The sequence below is a fragment of the Copidosoma floridanum genome, unplaced genomic scaffold (genome assembly GCF_036245765.1).
Source record: "Copidosoma floridanum isolate Cflo_tuat_1 unplaced genomic scaffold, Cflo_Japanese_pri ptg000020l, whole genome shotgun sequence".
NCBI classification, from domain to species: Eukaryota; Metazoa; Arthropoda; class Insecta; order Hymenoptera; family Encyrtidae; genus Copidosoma; species Copidosoma floridanum.
Genome location: NW_028321897.1, coordinates 18,220,677 through 18,247,331, shown reverse-complemented (window position 1 = coordinate 18,247,331; position 26,655 = coordinate 18,220,677). Strand labels below are relative to the sequence as shown.

At 33.7% G+C, this 26,655-nt stretch overlaps 1 protein-coding gene across 1 annotated transcript in view; it reads left to right on the top strand.

Moving 5' to 3' along the window:
• Nhe2 (Na[+]/H[+] hydrogen exchanger 2) overlaps positions 1-26,655 on the top strand; it is a 1,770,486-nt gene that overhangs the window by 369,837 nt on the left and 1,373,994 nt on the right. Inside the window, exon 4 of the mRNA XM_089593690.1 lies at positions 1,285-1,541. Coding sequence (XP_089449816.1) covers positions 1,285-1,541 — 257 coding nt within the window. The remainder of the gene's footprint in view (positions 1-1,284; positions 1,542-26,655) is intronic.

The window sequence follows — 26,655 nt, the reverse complement described above, 5'->3', positions numbered from 1 at the left end:
ATATATAAGGTAAAGCAACTGTACGATCTTTAAATTAAGTGTGGACTTGTCGAAAGAAGTGATCTCTCCCTGATTCATATTTTAGACTTATGATCCCTTATCATGAAAAATATTTCCAAAAATAGAAAAAAATTAATAAAATGATATATATTTGGTGTCCTCTCCCACTAGGGAATGCAATTTATAAATTCGTAGCGTTACGAAGATCTTAATCAATAGAAAGGATTATAGCGTTCACTGGATAAAATCTAATTTTTGCATCTTCAATAATTATTTTTGTAACAAAAATGACATTGAAAAATTATGGAACAAAAAATATAATAAAATTTGTGGGTCTAGATTCACGAAATAATTAATTGGTTACTTAAAAGAAATGCTTATCATCACTCAGATACATAGGCTGTATTATCATAAATGGAAAATAACTGATAAATGGAACCATACTCCCCATAAGCTTATGTAATGCATAGTTCAAAGTTTTGAAAATAAACTGGGATTTGAGGTTAACCAATAATGTTTCATTATTTTATTTATTTACAAGAAGACGCTCCATAACGTTTTAAATTGCCCGAACACTAGTAGTTCTGTAATTTCTTAGAGCAGTATACATAACTTTATTTTATCCCAAGTAGTGTCTAATTAAAACATGAAATTTGTATCACTTATTTGTAAATTTATGGGTTATTCTGTATTTTTGTTAAACCAAATCAAGAAACTTATTTTGAAAACAATGACAACGAAAATATAACTTATTTTGTATTGAAAACAAAATAAAATATTCAACTGTTAGAAATAAGCTTTGGAAGTTTGTATTTTAAAGCACATTTTTATTTTTATAACAACATTGTACATTTGTAATAATTTTAATGTAAATTGCTGTACTTCAAACTCTCAGTACAAGATTTCATTACACGTCTTTTACCTCTATGAGATCAATTTAATGAAAGAGAAAAATTAGAATGTCACATGTTTATACAACAAAATCAATTGAATCTTAGAGGAATAAATCTTGATATTTTCTCTGTTTCCGTAACAATATGACATCTTTTATGAAATAACAACTAAAAAAGTGTTAGATTAATAGTTTTAAGAAATACATGCTGTCACTCCCTACTTGTGCTGTCACGAGTTCATACATAGGATATCCAACAAATGAGTAAAGATTAAAACGAACATAAATGGTTTCATTACAAAATGATGCTAAATATTACTAAGTTATTAGAATTTCAAAATATTTATTATAACTCTTGTAAAACGGTATTACATTCTTCATTATAATTTCAGGTTCTGTATCATATGTTTGAGACATACAGCGAAATGGGGATGACAAGAATTTCGTACTCTGATGTATTATCTGGATTCACGTCTTTTTTTGTAGTTGCAATTGGTGGTACACTGATTGGTATTGTATGGGGCTTTGCGACTGCATTTGTCACACGATTTACTAACGAAGTCCGTGTAATAGAACCTATATTAATATTTGTTATGGCCTACCTCGCATATCTTAGTGCTGAAATATTTCACATGTCTGGAATTTTAGCGTAAGTAAGATATTTTCACAAGTTTGACATTTTATGATGCAGCTTTATTGACCGCCAATAATTTCATGTGTTCACAAAAAATATCAAAGCATTTCCCAATTCAAGGTTTCATTCTGACTTTTATGATAACATTGTCTACAGTTTTTTTTGTCTTAAGCTGGAACTGAGGTATTCAAAAATAGGATTCCTTATCCTCACAAGTCTAAGAACTTTTTGAATTGCCAAAAACTATTTTTAATTCTATTATTGCGTACTATTTTATGCGTTATTTTGTATTCTTTTGAATGTTATATACTTAATGATTATGTACAACTTCTTATAAAAGAACACAAAAATTTTGTGGCAATAAGAAGTTGTCGTTAATGTAGGGATAGGCACATATAGTTCTTACCAGATGTCAGGTTTACAGTTAGTCTGCAGATTGCTAGATTTCTTACCTTATAGTTAAGGTTACTATAATAACATCAATGTATAGCATTATTTTTATTAGAGCTAGCTATTTGATTACTAAAGTAAAAGAACCTTATTGACTTTTTAATAATATGTTAAAACTTCTGGAGAAAGTATATGTCAAACTGATAAGGTGCAATCTCACTTTTTACTTTTCTCTTACATGTTTAGGGATCAAGTTGCATTTATTTTTTCAAACTCCAACCTATGCATCAATTTTCTTTTTGAATTGTTTGCAAAAAAAAGATTTTCCTTTCACATTTTTTATCTATTACGATCTATTAAGATTCAACAAAACTTGATTTTGTAGAGATTTGTTTAAATATAAAGAAGAAAGAAACAACTTTTTATGTGTCTGACGTCCAATTTTTCTCTTTTTTTTCGAATTCTCAATTGATCTTGCTAAATTTTGGCCTGACTCATTCTTTGAAGGGTCAACATTGTACTTTTACATTTTCGATGAAAAAGTAAGCTTTTCAACAATTAATGCTACAAAGCTGTATACAATCACAGTATCCTTATCTGTATGTGGCCACGGTAGCACAGTCTCTTAGGTTGTGGCTCTTGTGACTAGGGATCTTGGTAATACAGGCTTCCGAGTTCAGGACCCAGCCTTCTCTCACCTGGCTGGCACCTCTGACAAGCCACATTGCTCATGAGCGTACTTCAAACTGTCGTCCGATGGTTCGAAAGCCATGTAAAATAAGGTCCTCTATGCTGTATAAGTGATTAATGTCACATTAAATCTGAGGCGATTTTTTACTATGCTAATGACGATGGCATATATTTGCATAGTAACAGAGTACTGCAGAGCTTTAAATTAAAGAACTTTAATTTTTTCCATTCTGTGCTTAAGTACAAAATGTACATTACAGTTGGCTAGCAAATTAACTGATATAACCGACAATGCACGTAAATCGTCATAGTGTCACCATATTAACTTACTTGTGGCTGAAAATTAAGCCATGCATTATAATAATTCTCAGACATATCGACCAAAATACTGATCTTAGGTGGATAGTTGTGTAAACTCCTGCATACGATAAATATTAATAATGAGAAATGTTTTAATTTAAATAATGTTATTACATATAATGCAATTACAACTACTAGGAGACAAAGTTAACAAGTTGGCTCTCCATTGGTGCCTTAAGAATTTTGACTTCTACCTTTGATCTCACGCAACTTACGAATGTATTGAGATCTTTAGCACTTCAAATTTGTTGTCATGTTGAGGATTCTATTATATAAACCTTAGTACGTAATAACTATAACCTAAAAAATAGTCATTTGTTTTTTGATTTGCAACTATTATAATTATTGTTACAAAAAGGTGCTGTCCATGATCAGTAAGGTTCAGTTTGATGAGGAGCTTCAAGTTTCTTATTTATTAGTGTAAAATTAAGTTCTTAATTGCCATCCATAATGAAATAAAACAAGTTTCATACATCAGTGAAGACTTGCTTTTCATGTCTTCGGTAGTAATGTCTTAAGAAAGTACTGCAAAAAGTATTAAAATACCTTGGCAAGAATTTTTTATTATTCTACATAATTATCTAGTTTTCAAAAAAGGGGATAAAAGTCATGTAAAAGTTAGCCTGAATAGTGAAGTATCAATGTCAGAAAAAAAACTTGTGTTAGAATACTTAGTTTACAGTTGGTAAAGTGCTCTTCAAAGTTGTGTTAAAAACAGTTTAACTACCTTGTCTATGATTTTCATTTTATCTCCTGCAAATTAAAAGTTATAAAGTTAGTAGGTTAAATACTCTCTTGACCATGTCTTTTCAACTCTGCCATTTCGCATCAAAATTCTTTATTCTTGTATATATTTAACTCTGGTTCAGGCACTTGCTTGAATCTGGTCGGTCTTCTGTCTCCAAGATGTTTAAGAGATGTTGGCACAGTCTTCTTTCTAGCAGTGTTGGAACCACGGAAATTTTAAGGATGACATTCTTGGCTAAGTTTATTTGCATTTATTTCACAGAAACCATTGGCTTTTCTATAGAGACAAGGCCCAACGTTCAGCTTGCTACGATACTCTGCAAATCTCTTACTACAGCAATGGCAAATTCGCATTTGTGGCAACTCTTCGGCATCTACAGTTAATTCAGTGTTTGAGCCACAGTGATTGGAATGCTTTGGCACTACACCCCCTGCTTTGGCAGAATTAGCAGGCTCTTGCTGAATTATCATCAATTTACGTTAGAAGTTAGGCTGCAATGAAAAATTGCAGGTCTTACTTGACTGCTCTTCCTATTTTTCATGGGAGATGTTGATATGTCTACAAAAGAAATTACATTAGCCATCAAAACGTCTCATACGATCATCTCAAATTTTAAGGTGTCACATTTGCACAAGTATTACTCCTACCATCTGCCTTTGCAAACTCCTTATATATACAGCTATCTACACAAAACTGACAAACGTGGGAGAGACCACTATAGTGACTGGAACGGCTGTGTTTAAGGCATGTCAAAATCTTTAAAGAAGATCCCAGTTCTAACGATAGAACCCAATGAACGACGCTATCGTTATCATTAAGAATTAGTTGTATTTCTTGATCTGGTTTGCATATGCCTGGTAAGAGTGGGTTAGTTATATTTTTGAGCCTATACTACTCCAAACATTAAGACAAAAATTAAGTCTTATATTGCTTCCTATTGTCTATCAGAAAGTTTGTTGCAGTCTTCCAAAATAAAAGAACTTACTCCTTAAACGTTTTGTACCCACTGATTTATTGTTCAACGGGTAAACATATCATGGAACACTATCTAATATTTAGGTGCATAGTTCCTAAGAAAAAACTCTGTGCAGACAGCAGCTACGGTATTTAGGTACTATATTTAATTCCTTGAAGTTGTCCCACTACTCCTGGACCTTATCTTACGTTACACACTTGCTATTCCTAAAAACTAAAAAAATTATTTGATGTAGATTGGTGCAATGTACTCTGGAATTGCTTAAACTTTGACTGGAAAAGTTATACTTGGGACTCAAATTTCTTTTTTTTGATCACCAGTCCCACGGCTAAGGCCACATTAACACTACTAGGTAATGAAGATGTGCTTTGGAAGTGATGGTAACTATAATAAGATCGCTTAGGTATCTCAAAATAAAGAACTGAAGTTTCCATTAAGAAAGGGTATACATTAGTCTCTGAAACGATTTTGGTGTATTAGTTAAGTCGACGGGCATTTTTCATTCACGCAAGAGCATAGAAAATAAGATGACCATTTTACCGACTGCCACCTTACAAGGATCTTAATAATCTACGCAGAACCAATAATTCTCATTTGTTTTTCGAATCATCACAGGGATGCTAAAGTAGTTACTGTTAAACTCCTCAGCAGTTCCCTTCTTCTGTTACAGTTTTGACCTCTTGTATGGTTACTTTAAACATCTTAGATGAAATTTGATAAAACCAGTGTCTCATTAGTAGAGTTTTCTGTACATTAATCAAATACTTGGTGAACTTCATCTTATCAACCAAGATTTTCTATTATAAAAAGATCTAAGTAGCTAACTAAACTTAAATAGATTATGGAACTAAAATTTCGTCTTATTTTCAAAATCGTGCCATGTCACTTTACCTACTCTTAAACTCAATTTCATTTTCAAGTTGAAAAGCCAAATCAAATCTATGTCTAAGCTCATCTCATTGATGTTTTCTCTAGCTTAGAATAATAATAGTTTCACTATTCTTTCAACTTCTAGCATAACGTCAACAGTCCTAAGGAAAGGAGTGAATATTTGACGAACGTTTTGTATACCAAGGTTGTAGGCTTGAAACAATTCTTAAACACTTCAGTTGCGTGGGGTTTTAGAATCGAGATCTAAGCTGCAATTTTAAAAAGGGTCTGCTCCTGCACCTATTCCTACACCTTGGGTGGTTTGGCTTATCTTTTTTTGTGCTGTACATGCAGTCCTTGACACATACATAGTACTGGCAGCTGGAGGAAGAATATATCCTTCATTGAGGTTCTTATATTACTTCCATCACTGCTCATACTCTTAAAAACTCTTGAGCATGCTTTGTAAGCAAGTTTTGGTAAGCTTAATTTGCTTTTTCTTGGTCTTAAGGATGACATTTATATTTTAATAAGATGTATTAAATATTCGCCAAAACTTAAGAGACCGACTCTCTTCTTACATAAACCTGAAAGAAGTCGCTAGTCCTCTTTGTTAAGTATATTGAACGAGGTAGTGCATTTATAACGTTACGCTTATTAATACTTAAATTATTATATTCACCACAGAAATAAATGTATGTATACATATGATCTTGCTCTCATAGATTTTATGCCACGCAAAAGATATCACAAATTATATAACTCATACAAATTTTCTTACATTTTAACAATCTTGTTTAAACTCCCCTTAAAACTGCAGAAAAAAAGCTTTCTCAAATTCCATTCAGATCAGATTAACAGGAAATTTTTTTTTATTCAGAACCAGCACGTTATACGATCTGAGTAAGCGATAGGCTGCAGTTTTAATATATTTTTACTTGTTTTTTCGAAGCTTTCTCTAAAATTATTGATGCTAATTTGTAAAGCTGCTCCGTCAATCTCTATAGTTCCTGGACGACCAATACATATCAATAAAACTACAAGAATTGAAAAGATATTCTCCCAAATTATTACAAGATAATTGATTATATAGACTTACTTATTGTCACAATATGTTTAATTCTACTTCGATCTTCTTGCAAGAACAACAGAGCATTCCCCGAAGTCTTTTAAATTTTCACTGTCTCAAAAGATCTAGAACCACTAAATCAATACAATATTATTCAAGTTCAATAATAGTTGTGAGTTACTCCAAGCTTTCCTTTTATCGAGTATGTTTTTATATTTTAACTTAAATAAATAAAATCATTTTATAACGGTCTCAAAATCCTAAACATAATAAAGAAACAATTCAATTAAACAATGAGTTAAATGTCATAGATACTCTGTTTAAAGTACTCTAGTTAATAATGTATTTAAGCCAATCTGTTATTTATCTTTTATACAAATTTATACAAAATATTTTTTTAAGGGTTAAGTACATCTCATTACTTCAGTTCAAACATTTCCAATTATAATAAAATCAAAAAAACAAGAGGGTTAATCTATTTTTCAGAGTTAAGGGTTATTTATAAGCTTCTAAATCAATATCAAGCTGTATCACTTAGTATCAAGTAATCATTTAGTATTTGGATGTATCAAATACCACTAAGCTTTCTTTTTATCGCGACAAGATAGCCTGCCTTATCATCCAAAACTCAAACCTATAAAGCTTTGGTATTCTTACTACTTCAAAGCTATTGAATCACACATTTTGCGTTAAGACGAAAACAAGTAATTATTTTACATATCTTTGTACGTTGAAGTGCTATTCATTTTAACTGCAAAAAATATAGTATTTAAAATTTCTTACCTTGTTTGAAATTTATTAAATCTTTTTAATAAAGTACATCAAAACAATACATACTTATCATTGTTGAATTTAAAGAAAGAACATTTATGTGGTTGTTTTTCGTAATAATTTAGTTTTATTACAATTGTTCTAAAAAAGGTTTACTAAGAGTAAAAAAGCGGTCTTACATAAAGTATGCAAGTTCGAGGTTATTGTTATCATATATAACATATATACAGCCTTATGACTTAAAATATTTTTCAAAAAAGAAACGATTTCTGCAAAATTTCTTAATTCATTTTGGTATGAGTAATCAACACTTACCTTTTTTTTATCCCATCTGACAATTTAGAAAGTTTCAAAGCCATTAAGGCCCAGCAAATTTTATGATACGTTTTGCAGAGTTTCATAATAAATCTTTAACCTAAAGAGTGAGCTAAAAAATGTATTATATTTAATGAAATTCTCATGCTTCATTTAGTATGGATATTAGTGAATTAAAAGAACAACATATTTCTGATATGTGGTTTGATAATAAATATGCCGAATTTCGTATTCTCTTAAATATAAGATTTTTCATAATCGATACACATTTTTATTAAATCAATTTAAAAACTTGAATGCTTTTATCAAGCTTATAAATTTAAGATAATTGAAATTGGTTAGGTAATATGTGCATAAGTAATATTTGTAGTACCTATAAATATGAGATATGTAAGTATATATGTTAATTTTTATATAACAGCAACAAAACGAAAAGCATCATTATTAGCCAAATCTTATTTTTTTTTTTATTTTTTTTTTAGATCTTTTTAATAATATTGAAGATATTTTGACATCGATATATAAAATTTTGTTAAAATTTCTAATTTAAATAGAAGATATGAATTTCACTTGTTTGTAATGCCAAAATTTGCTATTAACATACCATACATAAAATTTGATTTTTATGACTCATAATAAAATCAGTTAAAACTTCTATTTTGAAGAAAATCTAATGTTATCAAACTGTTATATAATATTTGCAAGAATAATAACCTTGAACTATTGTAAGTAACTTCTGTTAAAACGTAGTCTCTTACGGATTTCGTAACTTTAAAAAAAATAATATTAATATCTTTTTAAGGGACTGCATGAAAAATAAAAAAACTTGCGTATGTACAACCAGTATTTATACCAGACGTATTCAGCTTAAAAGATAAAAAACTATTTATTATTGATGTAATAGTTTTGATGTTAGGAATAAATTTTTATCCAAAAGTCACACATGGACAGTGAAGGCATGTAAAGGGTCAAACACGAGTTTGTTTTACTTTTTACATGTCTGCGCCACCAATGTAAGACTTTTGAATAAAAGCTGGTTTAAATTTTCTGATTATGAATATCATACAACTAATTTTTAATAATATGACGGTTCTTGTAACTAAGTTGAGTTAATGTAATATGTGGACAAGAATATAGGCACCATGTGTGTCCCTATCACATATTGTCTTGGAACCTACATGACCTTTTATCCTATAGGCTGTGAGTACGACAGCAAAATATTAATTTGTGTAAATAATTACGTTTAAATGTAGCGAGTAACTGACTGATTTACTCGTCACTGAATTAATAGTCATGCAGGAACTTTTAATAGGTCATCAAATAAATCAACTCTTGACATTTTAATTTCAAGTCTTGTGTGTGCATTTTAATATAAAACTATAGTAACACTAGCTATGACTGCTCGCCTCAAATGCTCGAATGAGAAAAAGGTATCTTTCTCGCTCTAGCCCACTTCAGACCTAACATACATTTCAGATAAAGATAAAGTTAAGTATACATCAATCGTTGCGCTAATACATTTAAAAAGATCGTGCAATGTAAATTACACAACTTAAGCCTACACAAAGAATATAACAGACCCTTAACATTACTGGCCCCTTGGACTGAAAGATAAAACTCGCTCTTAAAAGAATCACTAACTACAGTGAATAAAACGCAAAGTTTATTCTCTTTCTGCTCAACAGGTAATACCACTAGTTTAGAAATGGGTTTAGGGTATGTTCCGCTCGGTGTGCGTACAGTAGCTACTCGGACTAATTGATCAGTACCTTTGTTAATTTCAATAACATCCATTTTGTAGGGGGGCAGTTTCATTTTTTATTGACACAATTTGATAAAGCGCCGAGTCTAAAATGACTGCAACAGTTGTTGCTACAGTTGTCAACGCAATGAACGATTTTTCTTTATAGGCAAAAGTGATAATTATGAATCAGCGTTAACTCACCACCAATCAAAAAATGACTCGGCGTTAACACCTTTTAATCTTGAGGGTCTTCGGATGAAGGACTTATTGGTCGAGAATTCAAGCACATTTCAATTTGACTAAAAAATGTATTTAATTCTTCATATGTCAATCTTTAAATAGTCACCTTAAATGATACCTAACAGTAAGCCCGCCTGCCTCCTAAATACTACCAAAGTGCGCTGCAGCAGGAATAATATATTTCCAAGCAATCCTATCCCCAGTCACAAAAGCACGCACCTAAGGATCATCCACAACAGATTTGACGTTCCGGTCGAGAGACCTGATGTAGAGGTAAGGCTGACATCAGTTGTCCCTACGTCACAGCTCTTAGATGCTGACAAGTTACACAATTATCAATAACTGATTTCACTAACTGACGTGATTTTAAAATTGAAAAGGTTTTTCAAACCATAACTAATGCTAATTGTGTTGCCTCGTGCATGCATTTTTTATGATAAAAGCAAAAGATTGCTCTAACAACGGGATGATCCTTCAAAATAATAGGATGTCAACGATTGTACTCTAAAGGTGTGTTAATAAGTCTTCCACCAACTGTTAGTACCTGATGTTCATCTAAAAAGGGATTTAAACTTTATAAAGCACTCGATTTAGATAAAGGTTTTTTATTGCTTAAAGCTGATACATCATCCAAAATAAGTCGAGATTGCAGAAATCTTATCAATACAACTTGTCCCTCTAGATAAAATTCAGTCTGTGACAAACTGTCAGTTTTTTGGGGCGATTTCACATGATTTTTCAAACTTTTTGCTAAAAAAATCAAAACACGAGTGACGATTTCTTGCATTTCTGGCTACGAAAATTTTCGCTTAGTCAAACGATCCAACCACGAATCAACCACCTCAACAACATGGACATAAACTTGAACTTCCTCGTGTATTTGCAATACAACGGTGTTGATCTTCTGTGGCCTAAGATCAACAGACGATGAAAGCCAAGAAGGACCCGTCCACTACAGCGCGCTTCCAATCAATTCCAAAGCATTAACTCCACGAGATCCCCAATCAGCAGGATTATCATGAGTCGATTCGTGCTGCCATGCATTGATCCAAGTTAAAGTCTAAATGGACGCGACTCTATTGGCTAATAAAACTTGCCAATTTGATGGGTGCTGATTAAGAAAAACCAAAACGATTGTGGCGTCAGTCCAATATGTTGTCTTGACACTTAAAAAATCACGAATTGCTTTCACAGTCGACACAAGCTTAGCCAACAAAAGAGTTCCACACATTTCTAATTTTAGTATGGTTAGCATCTTTATTAGTGCTACCTGTTGAGTATAAAGTACATTTATACCAACGTTTATATGTGGAAGCGTCCAGACGAAAGTGGACCAACGGTGGCGAGCGCGTTACTTTTCGACCGAAACGTACTATTTCTAACTCACTGAAAACTTAACAAAATGCTTAAAAAAAAAAAAATTCAAAACACACAACTGACGTACTTCTTCCTCCTCTTTCTGATGGTGGTATTTATTTTTTTTTAATTAACGATTTTTAGGTTGGAATCGTACTTTCAACATCATCAATCGGATTTTCAACAAGTTGGAGAAATGAAATTTTGACATCCAAAAAAATAAAAGGAAAGTTCGGGTCGTACCAAAATAAGCGTACAGGGTGCCGCGGCGCTTCAATTTCATCGTTTCGCACGCGCAAAAAAAACCAAAACATATAAATAATATGTAATTTTAATTTTTACTAATCAACATACATAGAATATATCACGTAAAACATTTTAAATATTTTATTACAACTTGAAATAGAATGAAAATTGTCTCAATAAGTTTTGTTTCGATTTTGCTTGATCACTGCTTACTTTTTTTCACTTTTTTTCTGACTTCACAATAAATTTATTGTTTTGTTTTAAGTTCACATTGACATCTTTCTTTGGTTTGATTGGTGGATGTAAATAAAAACATCGTCGGAAGCAGAAAACTATCGAAACGCCAAACGATTGGAATCATTTAAAACAGACACGTTGTGAAAGGATAAGGTACCTTTTACTGTACCCGCAGATTTGAATCTTTCGCTCAATTTATCGTGATTAGACTGGTACTCTTCTTTGGAATAATATAAACAGTCGATGTTCTTAAAAAAACTTCGTGCCCAATAATACAGTGCTGTAGGTGTGGAAATCAGATCACCTGAGATCTTCCTTAAACTCGCACGTCTAGTGTTACTTTTCACACTTGCACCTAAGCCATCGCACGCATTCTTCCCGTGGGCTGTGGCATGAAATTTTCATTCTACAGAAACTTCAAATTCATCAAAAGGCCTGCGCATGTTTTCAACGTCGTGGCGGTTCTTGAAATGCTGAGCTGCACCATCAGTAAAATAAATAACTTTATTCACTGTTGTGAATTTTTTTTTCATATAATCTATAATTTTTTCTTGAATACAATAAACTGCGGTAGTGCCATGCGATAAACAATCTGAAAAGATTACAACACTTGCATGTTTGATGCTATCTGCTTCCTTGAAACATATAACAGCTGTAGCTAAAGTCAATTGATTATTGTTGTAATGAAAACTTTGCGCGGCATCCTGAATTACAAAAGCATAGTTCCTACTAAAATCCATCGCAATGAGAAAATCACTGACTTTTAAGGAATCGTTTGAAGTTTTAAAATACAATGACTGTTGTTTACTTATAAATGAATGTGTTTTCAGTTTAAAAAGTAATGCACAAAAAGTGTCAACAAAAACATCATTTGGAACGATTCGAGTTTCCAAAGAAGATCTATCAGTTGTGTGCCAAGTTTGATATTTAACTTCGTCGATGTCTTTTTCTCCTAGGTAATGGCACAGTATTTGTTTGATTTTGTCAATGCCAGGACAGTTTTTGCATAAATTCAGATAGCAATTTAACGTGGGATCTTCACAAACTATTGAAGCAATGCAGTCTTTATAGTTATTTACTTTTCTAGAAGTAACTTTGGTAATGTCAAGACCAGATAATGAAAGTTTCACGTTCTGATGGTAAACGCACACACACCGTGTGTGTACCGCTTGCGCCGGCCAAAACACAGTTTTTAGGGCGCAACGCTGCAAAAATACTAAAACCAATCTTGTCGTTTGGATTTTTTTCTTTGAATTTGAGATATAGTTCCCTCAAATTATATAACACCAGCCTTTTTTGAAGGAATTCTTTGGTACCATCATCTTTTTTGACACACTTGGTATCCTTCATTCCAGGCATTAAGTGACTTTTATCGTCAAGATCATAAAAAGTTATCACCTTTTCATGAAGCTTTGCGGACGATGATTCACATTCTTGGCTTACCGTTTCAGATTTTGAAGTATTAACAATATTCTCAGGTGTTCGTGTGAATCGTCTAGAAGAATTAGATAATGCTGCACTTTTGCGTTCGCTCCACGAGTCAGGCAGCAATTTTGCGAGGAGTAATTTATTATTCTTTGATAACGTATCATCTTGGAGACTTCTTTGCAAATTACAAACAATAGTTAAATAATCATTAAGAGTCACTTAATTGTTAAACGTCACCACCTCTGTGACTTTCATCCGGCAAGTATCACAAATTTTCGCATCATCTGTTAAAACTGGAAAGAATGATTTTATAGCTGACGGTATAACACGAAGAGATGACGAGTGTCTCACACTTTCCTTTAGTGGATTGCAACAACTCTGTCGAACCATTGTACCGCGTTAATTGTCATACTCTTTGATCACTCTTCGTGTGTTTACAACACAACTTAAGTATTATTGTATCCTAACCATAAAAATGAATAGCAGACGAAGAAACGAAAGCAATTGAACATCGGCTGGCACAATTAGTGCCATAATTAAAATTTTAACTAACAGTACGTTAAAATTGAATATGAAATCGTCGATTATGCATCAGTAAGAAAATGATGAAATAACGATTATCATACAGAAATTTACTGACTACTTTGTCACAAATATGTTTTAGTTTATTTTGCGCGTGCGAAACGATAAAATTGAAGTGCCGTGGCACCTTGTACGTTCATTTTGGTACGACCCGAACTTTCCTTTTATGTTTTTGGAAGTCAAAATTTCATTTCTCCAACTTGTTGAAAATCATTATTGACGTATTTTTTCCTCTTCTTTTTATTGGTGTACTTATTTTTGTGATTCGAGTTGCCCTTAAGGTCTAAAAAGTGACTTTTTTATGAAAGTACGATTTTAACCTAAAAATCGTTAATTAAAAAAAAATAAATACCACCATCAGAAAGAGGAGGAAAAAATACGTCAGTTGCGTATTTAAAATTTTTTTTTTTTAAGCATTTTGTTAAGTTATCAGTGAGTTAGAAAAAGTACGTTTCGGTCAAAAAGTACCGCGCTCGCCACCGTTGGTCCGCTTTCGGCTGGACGCTCCCATATGTATAAATATGAGAGATGGACTAGGGGCGCTATCTCTGGAGGATTGCAGATGTATGATATTTGTGGACACTTGGTGCTCGAACGCGGGTCCAAAATAGATCTTGTCTATCCCTCGAAGCAAGCGGTCCTGCATGCAAGCAGCCGTTTGTCGTTGGCTGTAATGTGTATCGTTCTTATAATTGTATTTTTTTGTTATTAAATCATATTAACTATAACAAGGTGTGTTTGCTAACTTCTCGGTCCACGGAATAAATCTTTCAAAATATTTACATGGTAGTAGCTTGGCGATTACATGTGATTAAATTGTGAGTCCAACACTGAAAATCAAAAGAAAATTCTTGTGAAGTTAAACCATTCTTATTCACGTCTTCCATTTGAGTTTCAAAAATTAAAGAGATCACATGCATGCGATCACAAATAAAAAAGTGTTCATCCAGCACTGCGAAGTTGAAGATAAATTTTGATGAATGTGGTCAAAGACATATTGGTGTTGAAAGAGTACATTTTCAAGAAGAGAGAAGAACCGAAAAATCAAGACGATTCGAGAGAGGTAATGAGCAATTCCAAAATGGCAGAAATTTCGATACCTGTGTTTGATGGTCAAAATAATGCACACTAGAAGAAAAGTGTGCTACGATGGTATGAAAATAAAAAATATCGACGAACAAAAAAGACGAATAGGCCGAGATCAACGTGAAGACAATGCATTATACTTACAGTGCTATTTCGAATAAGCAGCTGAAGTTTTTCGATGATAGTGACACAGCATTCAAGATTATGAAAAAGTTTGATGCTATTTATTTAAAGGAATCAACAGCCTTGTAGATAATATACTGGAATAATCTGGAGAAAATTAGGTTGAAGAATTTTCAAGAATCATCAGTTTTTATTAGTTAATTGAAAAAGTTAGTGAACTAATTTAAAGCAGCTGGTGCTACAGTCAATGAAAAAAAAGTTTAATTATTCATTGAAAATGTTGCCATATAGATATATTGGCGATTTAATAGACAGGTTTAAACTGAAAATTCAAACGGTTGTTTGTGTGATCTATTAAATGAAAATGTTGAAAATAAAAAATAAAAGTGAAAGCGCTAGCGTAAACGTAAAATCAAATGCTTTCGTATTGAAATCAAAAAGTCACGAGGAATAAGGGAGAAAACCATAAGGATACTACGGCTGTGGTAAAATTGGATATTTCAAGAAAGATTGCCCGAATGTAAACAATGCTGGCTATGGAGGCCAAGCACAGAGAGAAAAACGCTAACAATTTCGTGGAAACAGCACGCAACAAGGAGCATCAAGAGGCAGAGGCAGAGGCTCGAGCGGACAACGATGCGAAGGCTACGGGTTGCAACAAGAAATGTAGCAGCAAGGCAACAGCTTGTTCAGTGCCGTTTCTGCAAAGATCGTCGAATCTACTGCAATGCATAGCGAAATGCACGGTAAACATATTGACTGTCTTTTAGAAAGCGGTTGTACTAATTATGTGGTAAATTGAGATAATATTTTCGTAAATTTTATTGAGTTAAACAATCTAGTTTTCGTAAATATAGGAAACGGTAAAAGTTTAAAAGCAACTGAAATAGGAAAAAGTTCGGGTTACTTTAAAGTGTACGATAAATCAGTAAGAATTGAAATGTCTAACGTGTACTATGTTGAAGAAGTGAAAGAAAATTTAGTAAGCTTATCAAAAGTTACAGAAAAAAATAAAATTGTTGCTCAAAGTAATACGGCAAAAATTTATAACAGTGAGGGTGTGCTTTTAAATATCGTGTATAAAACAGATAAATTGTACAGAATGCCAAATAAAATTTTGAAATGATCATACGATTATTGTTAATACTACGAGTACCGAGAATAATAATAAAATTACTTTAAAGGAAGAATGGCACTATATTTTGGGGCATGTGAATTTTAAATATTTTAATGTTTCATGTAAAAATGATTTAGTGGGCGGTCTGCCAAAAGAAATTTGGAGTGATTATATTAAATGCATTATTTGTGTGGAACATGAAATGCACAATTAACCATTAAATATTAATATACAAAAGGGCAAGGAAATTTTAGAAATCGAACATATTGATCAAAATGGGCGTCATAATACTACTGGATTGAATCGGGAAGAATATTTTCAACTTTTATTAACAACTATAGTAAAATAACCAAAGTACACCTAATTAAACTAAAAAATCAAGTCTATAACATTTTTGTTTTATATACAAATAAAGTTAAAAATATTACCAAAAAATAATAAGAAAATTAAGGTGTAATAATGTTAAGCAATATACAAACGAAAGAACTTCCAATTTAGTAAAAGAAAAAGAAATAAGTCTCGAAACATGTCCACCGCATGTGCACGAATTAAATGTTACTGCTGAAAGAAACATTAGGGGCATTATGGAAACTTCTAGATGTTTGTTATCTGAAGCTAGAATAAATAAAAGATTTTGGCTAGAAGTTGTATACGCTGCAGCATATTTAAAGAACAGAACACTTGCAAATACTGCTGATTTAAAAACTTCTTTTAAATCGTTCTTTCGTGTGAAACCTTATGTTAAACATTTAAAAATGTATGAAAGCAGAGTATATGTACGTATGCCTAAACATAGACGTAGGTCTAATTAGAATAGGAAAGCAGATTAAAGAGTTCTTGTAGGTTATGATAATTGAGGATATCAAATTCTTATTAACAATAGAGTTATCGTAGCAAGGCATGTAGATGTGATTGAAAAAGATAAATATTGGCTCGAATAAAGGAATAATGATGATGATTCATTGAAAAATAAAAACCAAATTGTAGATGACAAATTCGAGGCAAGCGTCGAATTTGAAAATACTGAGTATGAAAGCGACAATGACATTACTGAGAGAGAAAATAAATGTCAAGTTAAAAAAGTGAATAATATGAACAGTAGACTGAAAAGAAATGTTAAGCGTCCAGAAAGATATGATAAAAACTACGTACATAATACAATTTATGTGAATTATTGTAGTGCAGAACGTCTGAAACGTTTTGACGAAGTGATAGACAGTTTTGAATCTGATAATTGGAAAAATGCGATAAAAAAAAAAATTGAGTGTTTAAACAAAAATAAGATTTGGGCATTGGTTAATAAGCCAAAAGATAAAAAAGTTTCAGATGTATAATGGGTTTATTCAAAAAAGATGAAAACAAATTTAAAGCTAGGTAAGTAGTTAGCGGATTTTAACAAAAGAAAATTATTTAAGATATTCATTCTCCTGTAGCTGAGATACAAACTTTCGAAATTCAGTTATTGCATTGTTGCCGAGAAGGTTCAATTATTGATCAGATAGATGTTGAAATTGCGTCTTAAAATAGAAAAGTTAATCCAGACATATGAGTCAAACAACCGCAGGGTGTTGACAATAATCCTAATAAAGTGTGTAAATTGCAAAAAGCATTACACAGTTTCAGAAAAATTCATAGAGCCTGGTATTAATGTTTTGATGAATTTATAAGAAACTCAGGATTTGAGAATAGTAAAGTAGACAACTGCTTATATTCTTTGAGTAATGGAAAACATAAGGCTTACATGATTTTATTATAATGATCTATTAGTTTGTTGTAAAAGTCAAAAGATTATTAATGAAATTAAGCGAAAATTGTCAAAAAGATTTCGCATTAAGGATTTGGGTCTAGTGAAGGACTACTTGGGAATAAATATTAATTACAATGTAAAGAAAAATGTAATGTTTTTGAGCTAGATAAGTTATACGGAATTTTTGGCAAATAAGTTCAAACAAGAAAATGCCAAACTATATGATACACCAATGGAAATTAATTTTAAGCTAAAACAAGCAAAAAAAGTTAAAAATGATTCAAAGTATAGAAACCTGATTGTCAAACTTTTGTATATTAGTTCGGGCACGAGACCTGATATAAGTTATAGCGTTAATTATTTAAGTCGATTTCAAAATTGTCATAATGAAAAGCATTTTAAGTACGTGACGAGGATTTTAAAATACGTGTACCTAACAAGAAATTTGAGCCTCATGTACAAGAAAAATAATAATGCAGATATAGTCCATTGTTTTGTTGATTCAGACTGGGCAGGTTACAGTCCTAATAGAAAATCTATATCAGGCAATGTAATCAGATTTTTAGTTAATGTAGTTTATTGGAAGACGCGAAAACAAAATAGTGTAACAAAGTCTTTCACTTTAGCTGAGTATGTTGCTCCATCAAAGGCTGTAACTAAATTAAAGTTGATAATAGATTAACAAGACATTTTTAAGTTAAAATTGAATAAACCGATAAAAATTAATGAAGACAATCCAGGAGCTTTAAGCATTGCGAAATTTCGAAATTTTAAAAAAAATTTGGAATATATTGAGGTGCATTATCATTATACTAAGACTTGATAGCAAATGATCCAATTATCAAAGATATTTTTTGGTATTGTAGCATTACAATCAATGAATGATATCCATAAATTTTGCATGAACATTTTAGCAGACCCAACTTTCGGGGGCACCCAACCCATTGGATCATACAAATGCAAGACAACAGTCAACATTTATTTTACTAAGCACACACCAGCCTCTCAAAAGAGCGCGAGGTAGGAAAAGTACTTTTTTTACTATTAATAATCTTTGATCAAAATTTTTATATTAAAGAGACAGTTTATTTATAAATATCTATTTTGATAAGTGAATGTAATTGATTAAAAAGAAGCAAGTAATGTTGGTATTTTTTTTTCATTCATTAACACATAAAGAACGAGAACGAGAAAGAACAATAATAAATGGTGAATAGTATCTATACTACCCAACCACATAAAGGTATATTCATTAATTTAACAAAAGCTCGGGTGTATTACTTTTCTGCCCTTCTGTCTCTTTTTAGATACCTGTTTACTGTGCATACTTGCACACGTTCACGAATTTCGTTGGATTGGCTCTTTACTAAAAATAAATTAAGATAGAGTTTAAATAAACACAGTTGGAAGGATCCGAGAAAATTTTGCATTATGGTCAAATATTGAGATTTTAAAATAATTCGGTTTACAGAGAAGGAAATTTTAAAAAATGATAAAAAAAAAACTATTTCTAGTATTAATTAATTATATTTTACAAGCACAAAATATTTTAAAAAGCAATGAAAAAGGCCTACCTGCATGAGTACAATAGAGAGCGAAAGAGAGAAAGAGAGAGAGAGAGCAATCTCGAGAGCAGACTATCAATGGCTCTCTCTATCTCACTTACTTTTACAGGTGCTGCAAAAATGCATTTTTCTTTTGTTATTATTTTGCGCTTGTCGAAACCAAACTAAAAGTGCATATTAATAAAAAATTTTTCGCCCTACACGTTGGTATTTTTTATTTTTTTTTGTATATTTAAGCGTTAAAAGATATAACTAAAACAAACTTTAAAACACAGTTTTACACAATTTTAACATTGTTAGACCACTAAAAAATAATCATAACTATTTCTTTCAAAAGCAGTGCACAATCGAAAAAGTTCCTGACTACTCGTCATAAATATGTAGCTCGATTCTTGGAGTCAGTATAATTCAAAAATTTTATTTACACCTACACAATACGTTTATGTGCGTACGTTCGTATGTATGTACTATATATACAATCTTTATGTGATATTTAATTGTTACATTTTTTTCTATATAGCTACAATAATACGGTTAGTACACTTTACCAACGAAAGAGAGGCGGTAGTAAGCGCGAGAAGAATAAGACGAGAGCCTAGCCGAGCCGCGTTGAACCGGAAATTGTGCCATCACATGGATCGCTTCATCGTTGTTTCACATGAAAACACGCACACACTAAACCATGCGAAGCTAAGCTAAGTACGTTTTAGATGTACAAATATTGTATTAGGTACAGAGGCTTGAGCGCGTGAAATATCTTTAGCCACTTGACACACGCACTTTGTTTTTCCTGACTACATGTGTATGTGTCGGACTATGCGTGTACCTGTGTATGTAATCTATAGGCACAGACATTATACTGTTTTAATCTATAGCTATACCTGCTGCATGCACGAAGAGTAAGAGAGGGGATGGGGAGTCCCCTGAACGTGTTCTTTTATTCTTTTTACTTACTTATTTGCACAATTTTTCTGTACAGTATACTATGCATGCAATGTACATCTATATATTTTTCGTAACGCTTTTTCGTTACGGTCACCATGCATAACTTACAGTTACTCACCATGCTCACGTGCACCTATAGATTTTTCACATCAAAGACAGGGTAGATTAAATGTAAGATATTTCAGAAGTAAGAATTTTCAAAATAGCTCAAATATGCATGAATTAAAAGAGAGAGAGCAAGAGTTTGTAAATGAAAATCTAAAGGGGTTAGAAGTAATGGATGTGTTTATAAGCATGTTTATTGATGTGCGTTCCAAAAAGTATATTGCACTCATACTGTGGCCATGAAGATCCAGTACTAAGCTAAGTGCACTGACATAATAATTATTAAAAATGAAATTGCTGGTTAAAATTGTATACACATAATTGTATACGAATGAAAATAGCCATTTTTTGTTTATCTCCTATCATGTAGATAGTTATATAACGTTATTTAAATAATTTTAAAAATTATAGTTGGGAAAAAAATATATAATTTCTACACACTTGTTCTAATTTTGCAAATATGACATAACTTTTCGAAAACTTTTTATCTACATTTGGAAGAGAAATATTTGAAACTCCGAAATTAAAGGTTATGTTTTAGTAAAACTAAACAACCTATTCTTTGTGAACTGCAAAGGCTTTTTCTTTGTAGGAAACGTGTAAGCATCGTTATTTATGGTCTAACTGGTTTTTTGAGGAGATGGCTTTTTTTTAATATTTGAAGATCATGTGCACGTATAACCATGCCTAATTTAACAAACTTTGCGCAGTTCTAAAAATAAATGTTCTGTAAAAAATTTTTTTTTTAATGATTTCAAAGCAAACAAAATTTAAACTTTTGAGAATTAGGTGTTAAAAACCTTTGATCTAATTAATTATTTTTTAAACTAAAAAAGTGTTCTTATGAACGAAAGTGTTTGTTGTGAATTAAGATTTTGTAATAAAATTTTGTCAATATTTAACAGGTAGTTTGCCTATGGATATGTATGCCTAAAGACATACATGATTCCAAGTTTATCATAGATCCATGGATGAACCAAGGTTACATCAACGTGTTATTTGGCATGGAATACGACTCGCTTGTAACTGTAATTATTCGTAAGAAATATTATTTATTTAACTCATATTTGCTTGAACTCTGAAAAAGTTTCAGAATTGTCATTGAAACAATTTTTTCAAATAATTGGGCTTATTTTTAAATAAAAAAATTCTACAACGTTTTTGTCAAGTGCTTCTGAAAAAAGTTATAAACTTTTTAACTGAGTTCTTATCAACTCCAAGTGTTAGCTACTTTGAAAAATTTTTTTGTCTTTTAATTAAGAAAATAAACTCCTTCTGCAGTAGAAAAAAAGTGTTTGCCTAGTGACAGCAAGTGTTGGCCTATCAAAAATACTCTACTGTCTCTTAGTCTCAAATTAAGTTGTAAAATTAAATACCTATGACACTTTAAAAAAACATCTATTTTGTAGGGAAAAATTCGAATCTTGTAGTTGTCATTCAAAAAAGTCACCTAAAACTTTTAGAGAGAAGCAATATGAAATAAGTATATTTTTTTTCTCCAAATAATTTGGTTTAGCATTATTTTACTGTCGTAGATAAGTAAACGACAGTTTAAAGTAGTATTTCTTAGACAAGTAGTTCTGTTTAATTTATGAACTATTAGTACTAATTTAGAACTGGAAACTAAGTAACGTTTTTCATGCTCATATGTAATAAATAATTGAAGTTCTTGTTTTTGCAAATGCAGTGAGTCATTTATTGTAATTACGATACGTTACTATCTTAACAATCATTTTATTTTAGTTTGCTACTTAAAATAAACACCAGTCATTGTCATTATGCGTAGAGATGTCCTTTTTTCATCCAAGCATAGCAAGACAGCGTTATTTCCACGTAAGTACATCCAGTTGGCGTTTTTTTGCTGTAGTGTGAAGAGTTCGCATATGTCTTGCTTGAATAAGGTAAGTTAGCTTTTTTTGCTGGATCGCAGGAAAGGAGCATTATTTTCGGTAGAGTGTGGTGAGTTGGCCATTTCTTTGCCAGTGTATATATTAAAAACTTGTCTTTAATGTAGATGATAAGCTGTCTTTTATTTCATTGGACTGTATAAGCTAGCCTCCCTTTTACCTGGTTTGTTGACATCATGTCAATGTATCTTCTAATAACGTTATTAAAAGGCTTTTGTTATTAAGATTTTTGTGTAGAGCTGTAGTTCAAAGCTAATAAAGCGTGATAATTAAAAAATATAGAGGTTATAGTAATGTGCAATATTTTTTCTTTAATGTTGAATTAAAAGAACCAAATTCAGACGTATGCAATGGCATGGTACTGGTACACCACCCTGGAACTACGTTAGCATTACTTTAGGATAAAGCTACCAGGGAGACCATCGCGTCTTACAGCATTAACGAGCATGCTCACCACCAGTTGTAAGAGGTGCCAATCCTCTCGAGTCCTGAAAAGGACTCGGGGTCCCTGAAGACCGGCACTTGCTCTCTAGGCTCCATTGTAGGCTGCTTTCTTTGCAAGCACCATTTACTACTTAATGCTTCTCTTTGATGATAAATAAAAAGACCCTTCGCAGCATGGTTCTACATTTCTTTCAAAAAAAAAAAGGAAAAATATCCATGCTGCCTCGTCAGTGGCTCCAGGATCCCGCATGGCAGCTATTTTTTCTTCTTTCTTTTGGCAGACCACTGACCCAATGTAGCTGGCCATCACCCTCCATCCCTCTTCAGTGCAGAGCATCTCAGAGATAATATTTTCGGAAGTGGGGGCCATGCCAAGCCTGGCTCATAGCTGCTGGCGCTCACAGTGCCATCTCTTGCACACAAACAACATGTGTTCGACGGTATCATCTATCGCGAGGCAGTAAGCTCATCTAGGTGATTATTGGTTATTGGATGGATGCTTTCACCACCACGCGATAAAAATAAGCATCGAACTGATCATTCCTGGAGAGAAATTGGGCAATGTAATAATTGACCTTTCCGTGCTCTCTCTCCATCCACGGTCGAAGGCTTAATATCAACCCGTGCGTTCATCTACCCACACCAGCCTGACTTTCTGTCACCGCTCCACACGGAAAGACCTTTTTTATTGCAAATCCCCTACTACATTCAGTTACGAGTTTTTAATAGCTTGGTAAGGTTTTTTCCCGTACCAGGTCCGTCTAAAACCTATCACGGAAAGACCGAGTTCATTGAAAATCCTCTACTATACTTAGTTATAAGTTTTTCATAGCTTGGTACGGTTTTTTCCCGTACCATGTCTGTCTAAAACCTATGCTCAAGTATGTTATGTAAAACGTAAACACCTACTGGATACATCTATTTTTCATAGCTAAAGTTGGTAAGGGAAAAAACCGTACCACCGTCACTAAATACTTGTACTGATATCTTAAAACCTATGTACTTGGCACGAAATTTAAGACCACTTAAGGTGACACTAAAAATTCTTGTGTTTGTAAGCAACAAATATAACGTTGGTGTAGTATTTCTTACGATCAAATATTGTAGTAGGGGATTTTCAATGATCTCGGTCTTTCCGTGCAGCGCAAGCATCACGATGGGAATCGTTCGTGCTATCAGCACAACAGCAGCAGAGGAGACCATGCTGTAAGCATAAGGTGCTCTCGTACATCCCGTCTTGCCAGTAAATCTGCACACACCTCCGCACCGTACAGTAGTATTAAGTTGAAGACAGACGCTAAAAGCCTTCTTTTGGCTTCCTGCGGGCCCCCAACGTTCAGCATTAACCGTGTAAGCTCTTTCACAATCTTGACAGCTTTGTTGACTGCTTTTTTGATATACTCCCAGAAAGAAAGCCGTGAGTCGACCGACACCCCCCAGGGAGCGTACAACCGTGCTTGTGCAGACTGCTTCATCCACAATGGTGAGGCAAAAAAATTTCCCCGAACCATCTTTACCTGGTAAAGACGATCTCCGTCTTGTCAACCACTAGTTCATAACCATAATCTCGCAGCCACTCAAACACTATCGCGACCACCCACGGGATTTGGCACTTGGCCTCCTCTCGGGATCTCGTTGTGACGTAAAAAGCTACGTCGTAAGCAAAACCCATCAGCTTAACCCCTGGAAGCATATAAAGGCGCAAAAGATCATTATAGACCAGGTTTCATTCGTAGGGGCCAAGGGCAGAGCCCTGCGTGACTCCCGACGTCAAACGCGTCTCTTTAAGTCCATCCTTCGTATCGTACCGATGAACATAATCCTAGAGATAGCTATCCAGTATCTGTCTAAGGTAGTCTGGTACTTTTTACACTCTCAAGGCCCTCATTATGTCAGACCATTAAGCGGAGTTAAAAGCATTTTTCAAGTCAAGAATTACCAGGACGAAGGCACTTCTCAACTTATGTAAGAGTTTCCATGCCTCCCTTACCGACTTAAGAACTTCAGAGACATCCATCCATCCTCTCAAAAACCTGTGTATACCTGCGTTTGCTTAGTAAGAGTGTAATGTATGTATCTAAGAAGCATGTTAAAACCATCGCTTACATCTATACACAATGAAGTAGAAAGTGCTTTGAGCTCTAGTCCTTGCACGTATACACTACTCATACACTTACGTATTTTTTAAAGTTCCCCCTATTTTGTTCTTTCTTTTGTTATCGGGGAAACCCAGTCTCTCTTACATTCAGACGGATGATCACCTATTTTTTTAGAGCCTATCCCATTCCAAGCCAGGTACTCTCACTAGCGACAAGGTCTTGCAGCCCCTAGAAGGTGTCGTAGTAGTAGTTGTAATACTTGTAGTAGAAGGAGTGGAAGTATTAGTTCTTTTTTCCTTATTTTGTGGAGGGAGGAAAAATGCATTGAGGCACACCGCAGGGACAGCTGTTGTGTGGGACTCGGTGGATTTTTTTTTTATAAGAACACCTATACCAACTTAAACTCCCCTTATGCTGCGTGGCTTTTGTTTTAATTTGAAACCGCGTTAGCATTACTTCAGGGTAGAGCCACCAGGGAGGACATCGTATCTCACAGCATAAACGAGTGAGCTCGCTACCAATTGCTAGAGGTGCCAATTCTCTCGAGTCCAGAAAAGGATTTGGGGTTCCTAAGGATTGGCATTAGTGTCTAACTTTCCTTCGTAGGTTGTATTCTTTGCAAGTGCCACTGACTGCTTGATGCTTTTCCTGGCTCATAAGTGACTGTACTCAGAGCCGCATGGGTCCACATGAGCCTGACCCTCCTACTAAAGGCCTGCGTTACCTTAGATGTGTCCTCATTGGGCCTTTTTCCTGGCTTCTTTTAGCGCTCTTCTGAATATAGGGCAGCTTTTACCGCTGCCTGTCCTCTTGTTCTTAGAGAGCAGAGCTTGTTGGCGTTTCTCAGGGCTGTCTAAAGAGCCCCTATTCCTCTTAAATCGTTCTATTTCCTTGAGAGCAGTGTTTAGGGTTCTTTTCGGGATATGCTGACAGAAATAATCTCTCCTATGTTCTTTGTACTGCAGGGATTCAAAGTACTACGTCTAACTCTTTGTCAAGATTTCTTCTTCAGAAAAAAGCCGTTTCTGATAACCTTAGCTGCTTTCAGATCTTTCAGAGTAGCTTTGATACCTTCTTTAACAACATTTACCGTGTTTGCATACTTTTCATTTTTAGCTCCGAGCGTGTTCTCAATCTGTCTTGTTGTTAAATAAACTTTATCAATCTCTTGCTGCTGTTTCGCTCTGAGCTCAGCACCATTGCTTTTTTAAGAGGCAAGCTCCTCCTGGGTCTAGTTGATAAAAACAGATACGTTGCTGCCCTTGCTAACGTTGCTGCCTATGCTTGAAAGGTTTGCTCTTCATCCTTTATTTGTCAAGGGCCATGGGACGTTTAATAGTCTCTGCTGACCACCAAAGACGTTTTTGTGGCCTCTCCCATAATCTGTGAGGCCAGCAACAGTCACCTGGGCTTGTACCAAATCGGAGCTGCCAGTAGATTCCCACAAAGAGGTTACTACCTGCAGTACTAGTTTCACTTTGGCGTTCTTTATTCTTAGTTTTTCTTAAAATTGTATTGACCGCTGAAAGCCGACACTCCCCTTTTTTTTGGAAATAAGAATCTGAAAAGGTGAAAAACAGTGCAGCAACCCACTTCATTGCCAAAAATAGGCGCTACTTGCTCGGACCAGCTGGGAGTTGCCACTCCCCCTCAGTCCCACCCATGGAGACGGACTTGGCGTTGTGTAGAGAGTGTCAAGGTAGTGATTGTGTGTAGTAGATGTATATGTCAGTACACCACAGTCATTTTAACGAGACGAGCGGCCGGCATACAGTCCTACGACCAGCGCAGGCAACCTAAAAAAATGAGCTGGTATATACAAGGCACAATTAGAGCCACCATATGGCCTCCTCAGGAAAAGTAAGCCTAGATTAGTCAGCCAACCACGTCTTTTTTTGTTCATGAGGCGTGCAGCCATATCAGACGCAGTTACCCAGACCAACTTGGACCTCATCGTCTGGCTTTACCT